At 34.8% G+C, this 13872-nt stretch overlaps 1 protein-coding gene across 2 annotated transcripts in view; it reads right to left on the reverse strand.

Moving 5' to 3' along the window:
- The window catches only part of LOC309440615 (adhesion G protein-coupled receptor A3-like), a 274291-nt gene that overhangs the window by 154859 nt on the left and 105560 nt on the right, over positions 1-13872 (reverse strand). For both annotated transcript variants that reach the window (XM_082054477.1, XM_082054476.1), the window contains exons 5-6: positions 10368-10439; positions 9434-9597 (exon numbers count right to left, since the gene is read on the reverse strand). In XM_082054477.1, coding sequence (XP_081910603.1) covers positions 9434-9597; positions 10368-10439 — 236 coding nt within the window. The remainder of the gene's footprint in view (positions 1-9433; positions 9598-10367; positions 10440-13872) is intronic.

Consider the following 13872-nt stretch of genomic DNA (forward strand, 5'->3'; position numbering starts at 1 on the left):
GTTTGGTGTAGAAGGTCACAGACAGTGCCATATGCTCAGGAAGTCAAGAATGAATACAGAACTGGAGCCAAGCTTCAGTTTTAATAAAAGCTTTGCCTGGCTCCAATTTTAAAATAATATCCATAAAACACAGATGCCAACATGTATTAAACATATGAAAATAAGATAAGCCTTTTGGGCTTGGGACAAGAAGGCTTTGTACTATATTTATTCATCACCCACTGCAGAAAAGTAGGGCTTCTGTTTGTATAATAGCTTCTTATTTCCACCAGCTTCATAATGCTGGCAGAGCAAGGCATATTCCACACCATTTCATCAGTCCTTTTCACCTTCATACAAGTTTTTTAGACAGGAACATGACATAGATGTTTGGTTTGTTTTGTTTTTTGTTTTTTTTTTTGCAGCATCTCATAATTAAATCACAGGTTTATGTTTATTTTGTAATGCTAAATGTCACACTGAAATGGTAGCTACTAACTAAAGAGCAAGTTCTACTTTAAGTTACAAATTTTATATCATGTTTTACTCCTTCAAACTTCTGCAAAGCCATCAAAGCTGAGAAAAAGAGAAGAGAAAGGGTGCACGTCTCATGAGCAGGCACAGCAGAGCCAGTGTGCTGAGGCACAGATAAGAATGCAGATGCTGCAGCAGGGACCTGAATAGAAGTAGCAGTCCCAGAATTTGTCCTGAGTTAGAAGGACAGTGATATCAGGTTGTCACAGTCCACTGCTACTGGTGCTTCAGTTGTCTGGGTTAACCAATCAGATATATATACACCTTATCTACAAAACAGAAGATTATGCAGTCAGTGCAGTTACACCAAGAGGACCTATAATCAGTTTTGTATAACAGCGTTACTGAGAAGCACCTGGATTCCATAACTTCTCAAACTTATCTAATTAAAATAAATTACACCTATGTAGAAACTAAGGAAAACTGAACTGGAAAAAGTACAATTCAAGTTCAGTCACTTTTAGCAAATCTAGCTCATACAGGTTTCAGCCAGCACTCAGGACGTGAATGACAAGTCCAGCCATGACAAAGTTATTTAACTTGTCTTTCTCTACAGCAGTTCCTCCAGATTTATAAGCCCATGTGAAAATAAATTAGCAGATTTTCACTGAACCCTGGGTCTGATGTGTGTTGTTCCATTACAACCATTTTAAGTGAGGGAGCAGTGGAAAAACACTTTTGTATTTACTGATGCTAGCAGTGATTTACTTGGCAGGAAAGTTGAGGTAGAGAAATACAGAGGTAGTAGGTTTCGCTTAATAGAATTGAACATAAATGCCAAATATAACATTAATTTGTAAAATGGCAACAGCTATTTGAAAAATTTACACAAAAGGAAATTCAAGGTTTCATTCCAGTTAATCAATTAATCAGAAATATATCTGCATGCAGGTAAAATAAAGCTCCTGCATTGGCATATCTAGCAGAAATTGAAGAGTTTGTTCATCAGCGATTTCTTCCTTATCAAATATAACTGCTGCCACTTTTCAATTTATTATTTTCAAATTGTCACAGAACTCCACTTTAGAAACTAGGGTGCATCTGATTATTTGCCACGTTCCAAAACTTGAAGACCATGACATATTGACAGCTATGGTACTGGAAGATTCATCAACACAAATTCCTTCACTGGCAAGAGTCAGAAGCCATTGCTAGAAAGCAAATTTTGATTACTCAGATTATCCTTATGGCAAGCAAGCTGGCAGGCTCATGGCTATTCAGACTCATTACAGCTTGCAGTTAATAAAAATGGCTCAGCAGTGGCAAGGATAAAGCACCCAGCTCTACAAAATATTATATATTGATTAGCTTTATCCAGTTGGGAAGTGCAGTGGTAGTACTCATCTTTTCAAACCTTAAGCAACACTAGCCACATTATTTTTATTTGTGTATCATTACTACACAATTAGACCATGGCAGCAGGAAGGTCTCAAAGATGACAGTGATTGCACCTAATTGCTCAGAGTCCAGCAGGATGCAGGAGTGGTACCCATCTATGGTGCAACGATGACAAAAAAAAAAAAAGCTGATCCAATGACAGCTCTGTTGAAGCAAGAACTCATCTCAGTCATTACATGAAATTTTTCCATTCCAAACTCCTCTCAGCCCAGCTGACAGTGCCAGAAACTGCAGCTCTCAACAGCCATTTTTATACATATATTAAAGAAAGTGCTGTATGATGCAATGTGCTATAAAAATGTGAAATATCACTATGGTATACTCCATTTAATTAATAGAACACAGGGTGATAGGATGGATTTAATCCTAATCAATGCACATGTTGCCATGTTAAGAATAAAGACTATATCTTCCAGGATACTCCATGGGCCTTAGTCGAAGCTGGCTGTCTTACCATAGCTTTGCTCATGAGATGAACAGTCAAGTCCTCAAGGGTAGAAGTTTTGAAGACTAAAGAAGCTTCACCTCGGTGATATTGTCCTCACTACATCTTAGCTAAATTTTCCTCTAGTTATCTTAAATGCTTTTTGGAACAAGCAGGCAAAGACAATGTCGAAAAATCAGTAAAAACTGTACATTAAAACCTGCTATATAGTTTAAGAGAAACGTATAGGAAGAAAAACAAATTCGGTACATTTTCAGCATCTAAATCAACTAGATTCCATGGGTGAAAGGTTCTGTTGAACTATATTTTCATGTGTGACAATGCATGCAGGAAAATATGCAGAAGTAAAACCTCATCCTTTAAGTTTTCCAAAGGACCATTTTAATACTTCTGTTACTTCACATTTATAAGTTTTAAATTTTTTGCCCTCCCTCTGATCCCCAACCTTGCAGCAGTGTCCTAAACTACCACTAAAGAAATCAGATAACTATCTATAATATTAAATGTAGGGCACCATATTCCTATTTTTTTTTTCCAGACTGATCATATTAGGATAAGAAATACACAATTTGGAGCCAAAAGGTTAGAACATTGTTGGTTTCATACTACCAAATGGTTATCTATTGGTTATCTATTGAAAACTTTTATATTTAAAATTGGCCACTTAGCTCTCATAGAAAATTGGTCTACCACACCTATCTTTGAAAGATCAAAAATGTACATTTACATTATTTGATTTATAGACATTCTTTTATTATCCATATTTTGCTATTAAAGAAAATCCTGAATTGCTAGCATTGTAAATTGAAAAAAAAAAATAAATTGCAATAGCATTTAACTAGTGCTAATTGTATCATCATCCATATCTTGCAAAATCTTAATCCTGAGAAAGGTTACTAATGTGAATATTCCTATTTCAATATAATTAGACCTATTCATATAATTAAGCACTTCCTGCAGAATTGGAGCTGAAGTCTTGATCCCACATATTCTCGAAGACAATGATGCTCCGCATGAATGCAGCAGGCTATCTGTAGGCTGCCAAGAAACTGCAGGACTGGAATCTAAATCTGGTTAATTAATCCATCAGTCTTTGTACTTGAGATTTTGAGTTTAGTCAGTTACTACATACTGAAAAAAACCCCACAGTTCAATATTTACATTGTGTTAATGTAGCAAGAATGCCTTGTAAATGAAGAAATGGTTGAAAATATAATCTCAAGCCCATTCCTAAATTTAAGTAACTGATAAATGAGACAAAAAAAATGTTGTGTTATGAGAGAAATGAAGAAAAATATGTTCCTTATAAACTTTGAGCCAGTATTTGTTCTCACAATGTCTTTCAAGTAGGAAAGCAAACTTTTAAGAACAATCCATGTGCAGATGTATACAATTATAATTTTAAGACTTGAAAGGCAATTTAGATAATTAATTTTTGTCACCATATGAAAAAAAGTAACTTCAAATCTCATTTCTCACCCAATATCTCCAGCATTTGACACTCTTCTTAAAAGCTGGTGCAGAATCAAGTTGAATGCATTTAGTTGATTTCAGGCTTAAATTTGACTGTTGAAAAAGTCTGCTTTCAAAGATACAATTTCCCAATGGGGATGAAGAGAAAACAACGTGCAAGCACATCCATTAAAATTATAAGGACATTTCAACATATCTAGCATCTAAAACATCCCTATTCCACCACTGCTGAGAAAGCAGTTCAGGCCATGCTGTGTTTTAAAAATATGTGTCATGAAAAAAAAACTGCTTCAGAAAATGAAAGTACTTTATACAGGAAGTATACAAAAGAAAATGTTCTCTTTTTTCCCAGTGGTATTACTTTACTTGATTTTAAATGTCTTGAATGTTCTGAATTTTTTGTGGTATTTTAGGTAAGATTGCAAAGAAAAATTACTTATGAAAATAGACTAGGGAGCTGCATGTGGCCCGACAGAAATATGCCTTGATGTTCTGCTCATATTTAAGCATGAGAAATACAGATTAGAAAATGTGAGAGTAGGTAAGTAATGATGAAAGTACTTCATACTTTTCTATGTGAGAAAAGAAAACTTAAAATGGTCAAGAAATCTCAAAGAACACAAGAAGAAAAAGTGCTTAAACAACATAAATGTGCTTGCTTTTTTGTTTTGTTTTGTTTTTGCTTTACGCCCGCAGAAAGTGCTTACATTTTAACCTGACTCTGCTCCTTTAGAGGATGAATACTCTGATTCTCAGTGAAGTGAGGCAAAGTACAAAAGATAAGGTGCTGGTTAAGTACAAACAATTCCTTAACAACTATATTCCCTCCCTCCCAATATATACGTTACATTTTCTATGAAACATTTAATGAATTGTATTGCAGAATACAGGAACAAGAAAAGGATCTACCCCTTTGAGTTGTATCCCTCCCTTTGAAGTACCCCTCCTAAGGACAGAGTCTATTTCATCATTAAAAAAGTGCATTTCAAGAACATTTTATGTGTCACAAGCTGCTAATTTCACTTATGAGGTAACTCTATAAACTAAGGTACTTTACAGAATTCAGACACTGAGTAATAATTCAAGCATTGCTGGACACTCACAACTTGTAGCTTCTCCATTCTTTCTCACCTCTATTTTCAGTAGGATGGATTTATAGTCTTCTTTAGTGTTAATATTTTACTCAGTAAGCAACCCCCTAAAGCATGCTGGATAAAACTCCAGCTCTGTATTTTGAATATTCATTCCCTTTCATCCGTAGCCCCAATTGACTATTAAAGCTACGAGTAACTTATGAATCAATCCAAACAACTACTCACTACAGGTTTGATGTAAGCTGTTAGAATTCTATTCATCACAACCAATGGGCATACTACTCATAGACAGAATCCACATTTTGTCATAATACACACTTTCAAAATAACATAGCATAACAATCCTTCCAAGCTAGGTGAAACACGCTGCAGTTGATTGTCATGACTGTGGAGCGTGCAAAGCAACAACAGAATTTTAAAAGACTTTCTGGATACTCACGGTCTCTGAAAAAAAGGCTCCTGAGCCTAGGCATGCCACCCTACCCCCATCAAGGTAGACAAGACACTACATAAAAACCGATGTCATCTCAGCCATATTAATACAAGAAAGGAAAATGTCTCAGCTCTAGTATTTTCTTTGCCATTACTCTGTGCTTTGCAAGTTTTATTTCCACCATGTTTTCCCCTGAGACTGCATTTTAAAATGGATGTATCTAACATTTAAGTTTTTATCCGTTTCCTTACTCCGGAAGTTTCTTGACTGAGGATGGTATATGAAGAACAGTCATTAATACTAGCTTTGCTAATTGTCTCCATTTGCCCTTGTTGGTTGCAATTATGGAAACAACATGGGGTTTTTTTCAGAGATGAACACAATATAGGTGAATAAATTATGCTGTATTTTAGAACTTCTTTTCACTCTTGTCCTACAGTCCTGTGTTGAAGTAGTTCAACATAAAAGGAGATTTTATCACATTCAGTACAACCCAGCAAATAAGGAAGTGGGAAACTAAGGAAAGTTTAGGATAGAAGCATAATAAAGATACAAGTAACTGATTCATTTCTTCCAAGGAAAAGATTTGTGTAGATCTTTCCATCACGGATAGAGAAAGGGGATAAACATAGTTTTGGGAGACTACATTTAGCCCATTCCTCATGAAAGGGTCAGATGCAAAGGGCTAGGATGAGCTCTGCTAACATGGCCTGAGAGCCATCCAAGACTGTTAAAGATTCCTTTATCAGATGTACTGCCAGACTGACTTACAGCAGACTGCTCGGAAAGGTAAGGACAAAAGCAGAAGGAGCAGGAAAGGTGACATGCGACAAAACTAGCTTGCCTGAAAGTGCTGCGATGAGATAGTGTGTATGTACGTGTGTCAAACCATCTGCTCAAGTACAGCAAAGTGATTTTTGAAAAAACCTAGGCTTCTCTACATTTAGACTTCGTGAGAACTGACAAGATACTACATCTAGTTCATTTAACCTGTCTGCTTTATAAGAAAATAGTCCACGCAACATTATGATGACCAAGACTAGGACAGTACTCTACATAAACCCAAAAAGCTACTGACACCTGTAGAGAAAATGGATATGCAAATACCAATACTTTCATTTGTAGGAGACCTGCACAAGAAACCATATTCTGTCCCAGAAGAATTATATTATTTTCTTTGTGGTGTAAATAGATAAATAAAGTTTTAAAGCATTATAAAATTATTTTTAAACTTTGACTTTTGCCATATTTTTTGTACAATTTAGTAAATATTTACATCATTTTCAGACAAAGCATTTATCTAAAGAAAATTAATATTATGTCAACTACTCTCTAAATTTTATATATAGTTTGCAGAGCAAATGATCTTTCACTAATTTGTGCTGATAGTTCAATAGCATCAATATATCTTTGAGACAGAAACTAAAATCTAGTATTTCATTCATCAGTGTAAATAATTAAAGCCCAGCCTTAAAAGCAACCTTTAATAATGCCCTGAAAACAAAACATCATACGGGTCTTTCCTGAGGAAAGAATTTTGCCTACAGAACCCATTTCTGCTGATAATGTGTGCAAGGGAAAATAACAAAATGCTTTCAGACCTCGAGTGGAATTTATAGCACTGGTATTCAGGAAAATGTAATTTTCCTCCTGTAAATTGAGTAAGTTTTATTTGGAGTCATGGAGAAAAAGTAACAAGGCACTGCATTAAGCCAATTTCACAATAATTTTTCAGAAAGGTGCTCTGTCCATACTGTTTGAATTCATTGCAGTCCCCCATAATTAAGGCAGAAAACAAAGGCAAAGCTATCTTTTATCATCAAACTTCTTTTCACCCTTATGTTCAACATTGTCAAAATTTGCTTTCTAGGTGAACATTTCTGAGAGTTGGAGATTTTTTTTAAAAGAAGATTTAAATAGCTCTTGTAAGCTGTTAATGAACTATGCAAGCAGAATCCTGTGAATTCTAAAACTATGCAGTTACTTAAATTGACTCATAAAAATCCTCAAAGCAGGTTTTTAGCTGTTTTCAATAAGTGATTTTTTTGCTATCTTATCAGATGCATGAGAAAGACTTGCCAGAAAGAAATTTGAAAGATGAATTCTTCTCCCATCAAAGTATAAAATAAATCTAAAAGGCTTGTGGCAACCTACCCCTTGTAGCTATTCAGAATTTTTTTTAATGTTTCCTTTCGTCTTCGCTTTGACTTTTTCTTTCATTCATTCATTCATTCATTCATTCATTCATTCCCTAACTTGCCTGCAAAGATCTTTGCCATTTCCCTTTCATTTTTACTTTCTTCCCTTCCATTCTCTTTGTCTTTGCTCATCTTGTGACTGCGATACCTCATGACCTCTTCTAGCATGTAGAAGGAAGATCAGTAACTATAAATATAAACGTCTGACAGTATGTAAGATGTTCACATGCAGGATTTTAAAATTTTTAAATATCTTCTTAATATTTTCTTTAAGACATGTTTAATTTTGTTAGGTCTATGCATATTCCAACACATATTCTGAAAATATTCTCAATAGTTGTTATTAATTTTGTACCAGACAGCCTTCTATTATGCCTAAATTCAAATTAAGTTACTGAAAATGAAATTGCTAAATGTTGTGGGCACCATGAGCTACCCAATAGGTATTATGATCACTGTGAAGTACTTGGCAGACATTACAGAACCGGTGGAAGGCTCAGCAAATATAATCACCATGAAGCTCTCTGTGGATATTAAAAGTGGTGTCGAGCTATTGGCAGTCATTACAAACCTTGTCAAGTGTTCTGTGGACATTATAAACAGCAGTGATAACTAGATGTGCCTTATAAATTCTGTTCCAGAGATGTGGTAAGGAGACCTATTAGGAATTAAAATATGAAATTCTGAGAAATTGCTTTCATTTGCTCTCTAAAATTCACAGAGTCATATTCATCAGCAACCTGGAAATACCAATTAACAGTCTTTAATTGATTCTTCTGATCATTCCAGCATTTTCAGAAAGAGGATCTCTATGAAGATGCCCTTGCAGGGTCTCCATAAAATGGCAGATTCATATTTAAGAAGTATTGCAGATTTTCAAATGTTCAGAAATACAGGCTACCGGAAATGTCTCCACCTTTCACTCACAAGAGCTCATTCCTAATTTGCCTCCAGACAGATATGTGTGTTTCCTTGACAATTCAGACAATGGAAAATCTGTAGCTGATTTCACATCCTTTCAGATCTCTCCCAACTTGTAAATACCTGTATTTGCAGTTGTTGTTAAAACCATTTTTTTTTTGTTATTATTCCACTCAACCCTGATCCCCCTTCTGCTATAAAAGCGTTAGCAACACTCGTCATTCCTCTTGTCATTATTAGGATAAAAGTTTGACTTTCCTTTTGTTTCTGTAAGACTTCAGCAAAGTCACTATCCCAGCAATTTTATGTCATTCAAGAAAGTAAAAGATTCAAAGATTCTGTGATTAATGAAGCATATGTGAAATTATACATCTTATTATAGAACCCAACAGCATAATGTTAGGCATAGATTTTTTTTCTCTGCAGTACCTGATACTTTTAGAATCTCTGGGTTTGCCTGTTGTTTGCTAGACAGTTTTCAGTCTGAGAGGAATTTTCTTATTCTTGTTTGTTTGTTTGTTTCCTCACACCACACCCATCATGTTTGCTATGGTGGGAAATCTTTTTCAATAAGCAATTCACTTATAGATCTTCAAACACAGAATTCACCTACCTGGAGTTCACTCTAAAAATCCTATTAATTTCCAGGACATAGTGTTAAAATGTATAGTTACAATTTTATAAAAATGAAAAAGACAAGAATGAAATCTGACATTTATGCCACACTGTCAGTGATATAACTTGAAAAGAACATTCTATAAATCCCTGCAGGAAACCTCAGTTTCATGCAACATACAATGTAGAGCTACCATCTTGGGTTAATGTTTTAAATAATAATTACATGTTATCTAATAGGACAGTGGTATTCTTGCAATACATTTTTTAAATTAATTTCTGGTTTTTAACATTTTCTCTGGATTCCATTTCAATTCGTAATGTTAAATGGAGAGCAGCTCACCACATATCAGCTGGCTTTCCTTCAGGTTACGAAATGACAGTCCTTGTAAAGCACTGGGGTAAGCACAAACTGTTTCCTCCGCTATTCGAACTGAAGTATTTCTGGCCCACTGCAAGACCCATTTTAGATTACAGTCACAAATTAGTGAATCGGTGTTGAAATGTCTAGAAAGGCAAAGAAAGATCACAAATGGTACAAGTGTAATTTTCACAAACATACTTTCTTCTGTTAGAGTCTAATTATCTAATTCCAAATAGAACTAATTCTAGATAAATGCCTAACTATGGGTGTATAATTATAGATGTATAACTATAAAGATACCCTGAGACAACTAATACACATTGTCCCACTGTTAATGACTTCCAAGACATTATGCCACAATTCTGGTTTTGGTTACAGAACAGCATCCACTGACTGCTGGATCAAATTTGAATATATGCTACTGTAGAAAGTCAGACTATAACATGCTCTCACTTACTAAAATCTCTTTTCAGTAGAAACTTGACGATGGAAGCATACACTTTTAAATCTGAGAGAAGTACATTTAATATAAATAACTGGGAATTGTTACAATTGCAGGAAAATATTTAACATGAAAGTTTTTGTGTATTTAGAATTATTATATGATGTCAGGCATGAAAACATGGATGGTATAAGATCATAAAGGAAAAAAAACGGGGATGCTAGTCAGGATGGCTAGACTGGGCTAGTCAGGAATGGGTTCAGGTTGTCAGTGCTGACCATTTCACTGAACAGGTAGAACATGGCAGCTCATCAACAGCAAACCAGGCATTGATAACAAAATACTGCATATTTTACATTTGAAATGCATTGCTAGGAACAATCCTGTTTGAATTCATATTCAACTCTGCTATGTATATGCTAATGTCTTTCTCAAATATTTCAGATTTTGAACCTAAGGAATCATACTTACAATGCTTTCAGAGCCAGCAGCTCAGAAAAAAGTCCATTCATGAGACTTGAAAAAATATTCCCTGACAAATTCCTAGAAAAAAGCAATTATAAAAGCAGTTATAACAAATATAAGAAGAAAACAAAATTGTTATAGAGTATAATTTTCCCAATGCTAATTAAGAAATTCTGCTTTCTTGAAAACACTAAAAACATATTTAAATTTGTACATTGCTTTCTTGTAAATGACAGTAATATTCAAATCAAATCATACAATTTTACTTCTTTTATTTTCACAGCAGGACTAAATACAATTCACTTGGTCTAATAAACAGGAAAATTTCTACATATTTAATATAACAGAATTCTAGAATTTAAGTTAAAACATTCATACAATGATTCTAGTATAGGTAGAATGCCACTTCAAGGTAAAGAAATAAAAATGGTGTCTTAATTTGGCAAAGCTCAGAAGAATTCAAGCAATTCCTTAAAACAGTAATGAGTTTTCAAAGTAACTAGACAAATAATTTTATTACAAAGGACTTTAAACAAAACTGACTTTTTCCATCTTTACATTAAGGACATTTCCATTTTAACTACTGTTTTATATTTCTTGCTCTGATGGCTGAATGGATTGAGCTGAATGCTTGCAAACAGATTCAATTTAATTTCACCTAGTTTAACAGTATTGCTCTGCGAGTGCCTTAATGATATAAAAGGTAAAAGCTTAACATCAAGTAATGCTGTCTTTTTCTATACCATTAAACTGAAAAATTAGTGCAGTACCCAGGATTGACATCTTGGATTACCTGCTTTTGAAATCCTGATATATTTTCCTTTCTATCCAGTGCCTAAAACCTACATGTCTGAACCCAAGGATGGCTAGAAAATTTCAGCTATCAGTAAAATTTCAGATCTCTTCACTGGAGATTTGATGTTACATATAGAAAAAAAAAAAAAAGAACAAAACCAAAAATGTAGACTAGCAAAGGAAATGGTTTCATTACTTTTTCATTAAAAAGAATGGTTATATAATTATTGATTTTAATTCTCCTATGTCTAAAAATTAAAGAATGTATACTAAACTGAGGATACAAATTTCTCACCAGCAAGGAATCTACTAAGGTGCAAAAGATCTGAGGCAGCTTCATAAAGTAAAAAAGAATAAAAAACTCAAGAACCACGCATTCTACAGAAACCTATAAACATAAGTATGGATGAATGAATTCAAGAAAGAATGGAAAAATACTGCTAATTTATAAATTACTTTAAGAAAGTTATAGAACATTATTGAAACAATTACTAATCTTGGTTTTATATACAATTAATTTTTCACCACTGAAATAATGGAAAAAAAAAATAAAATTAACATGAACAATTCAAATTTTCATGGTAGTTTAAAGCAAATTTCAACTAATATAGAAAAATAAACAGACTCAGATATGTTAAGTGAAATTATTTCTCTTTATACTGAGTAACAATGAGATGTGTGGATACAATTGAACTCATAGTTAAGATTTTGTCTAATGGTGCATCTTTAATACAGTTGTGGTGCAAAGCTCTTGGAAATGGAAGCACTTCAAGTCTCTCTTCAAGTGCCAGTATGTCTAAAGGTGGAAATGAATGTTTGCATGTATTTTGATACCTTTAATATTTTGGATTTATCTAGAGGAACTAAAAATATTGAGCATTTCACAAAGAGTCGGTTACCTCTTGACTTGAAAGTAAATGCGTCTACTCATGTGCTTATTGGACATAAGCCCTGACAAGGCATATGCTGAAGCAGTTCAGTGAACTGGGACATTAAATGGACTAAATCAGAAACTGATAAACCTCCAACAAAAGGAGGCTGAGGGGAGACCATATTGCTGTCTACAACTGCCTGACAGGAGGTCGTAGCATGGAGGGTATTCGTCTCTTCTCACAAGAGGCAAGTGATAGGACAAGGGGAAATGGCCTCAAATTGCGCCAGGGGAGGTTTAGATTGGATATTAGGAAAAAATTCTTCACGGAAAGGGTGGTCAGGCATTGGAACAGCTTGCCCAGATAGGTGGTGGAGTCACCATCCCTGGAGGTGTTTAAAAGGCATTTAAACAAGGTTCTTAGGGACATGGTTTAGTGCTAGAGTTAGGTTATGGTTGGACTCAACAATCCTGAGGGTCTCTTCCAACCAAAGTGATTCTATGATTCAATGACACTTACGTTGAAGTAAATGAGAAGTGGTTACACTAACATGAAAGCAGTTACAGCAGTATAAACCTTCTGACAGAGGACAGTCATGCTAAACTGAAGGACAGGGAGAGCAACCTGCCCAGCCTTGCATGGACCACAGCCAGAGGACAGAAATACAGGAGGTTTCTTTTCTCTGCCTCACTCCAGTGCAGTACGACATTTCCAATCTGATGCAAATCCCCCCTTTTCCCTTAAATAGATATCCAGATTTTATATAACAAAATAAACAGAGCATCAAGTCTGAAGTTTGGTAATTCTGCTTGGACCAAAGGTAGTCTTTATGTCTGGTCAATATTTTAGGAAAACAGGAAAAACTGTAAGTCATTCCCACAGCTGATATAGTAGCTATGTGCCTGTCAGTGATGCCCATTCTGTATCTACTGAATCCATGTACTTTCCACGGGCCCTGTCAAATCCAGCAAGATACCTGGCCAGAACTGACCTACACTGTGTTAACCTAAAAATTCCTGACTGATGTTCCACTTAGAGATTTTCATTTTCTTTTTATCATGACAGAGAAGTATGTACCCTTCCAGTGGTTTTGCCAAGTGCTGGAATAATTGAGTTCCTGACAGTTCAAAAGTCAGCACAAAGCCAGCAAGCCAATTTTTCATGTTCTTTCAGAATTCTTCTGGTAATGACCTGGTTTGAAGTTTCCATATTACTACTAATAATTAGCAAACAAGGATCATGTTCACAGTCCTGTGTAAGTCATAAAGGGATGGATTTCTGTGCCCAAGATACACATAATTAGAATATCTGGATCTCCAACAGCAGGAATAGCTTCTCTAGCAAAACTTTCAGAAACCTTCTTAAATGACTCCAATAACATGCATTACTGAGCTCGATATCTACAGGACCCTGTAAATTCCTGGTTCTGTCAGTTGGTGTCATCTATACTATATATTAAAATATCTCCAAATGCATAGTGTTGTGAAATTTCCCAATTTTAGATACCCTAAAAACCTACTCTAGCTTGATTTAAAAAGACTTTTGTTCTAAAAACATCTATATCACCTAGTTTGCAAACATTTCAAACATAACAAATTAATGCACTCCAAAGCTGACAGCATTTACCATGCCATTAACTTACTCCATTAACAGAAACATGTGCTTTCTCTTTTATCAGAGGTAACACATTTTAGTCTCACATCTATGGGCCTATACTTATTTTTTCATATACCAAAGACTCCTGTGCTTTTACAGAAATTAATAAAACACTTTTGCAAAAAGCTTTAATATAAATGACAAATGCCATAAAACAGTCAAAGGGAGTTAGGTATCTCAAAAGACCA

This window comes from Streptopelia decaocto (genome assembly GCF_964273445.1).
Source record: "Streptopelia decaocto genome assembly, chromosome: 5".
NCBI lineage: Eukaryota > Metazoa > Chordata > Aves > Columbiformes > Columbidae > Streptopelia > Streptopelia decaocto.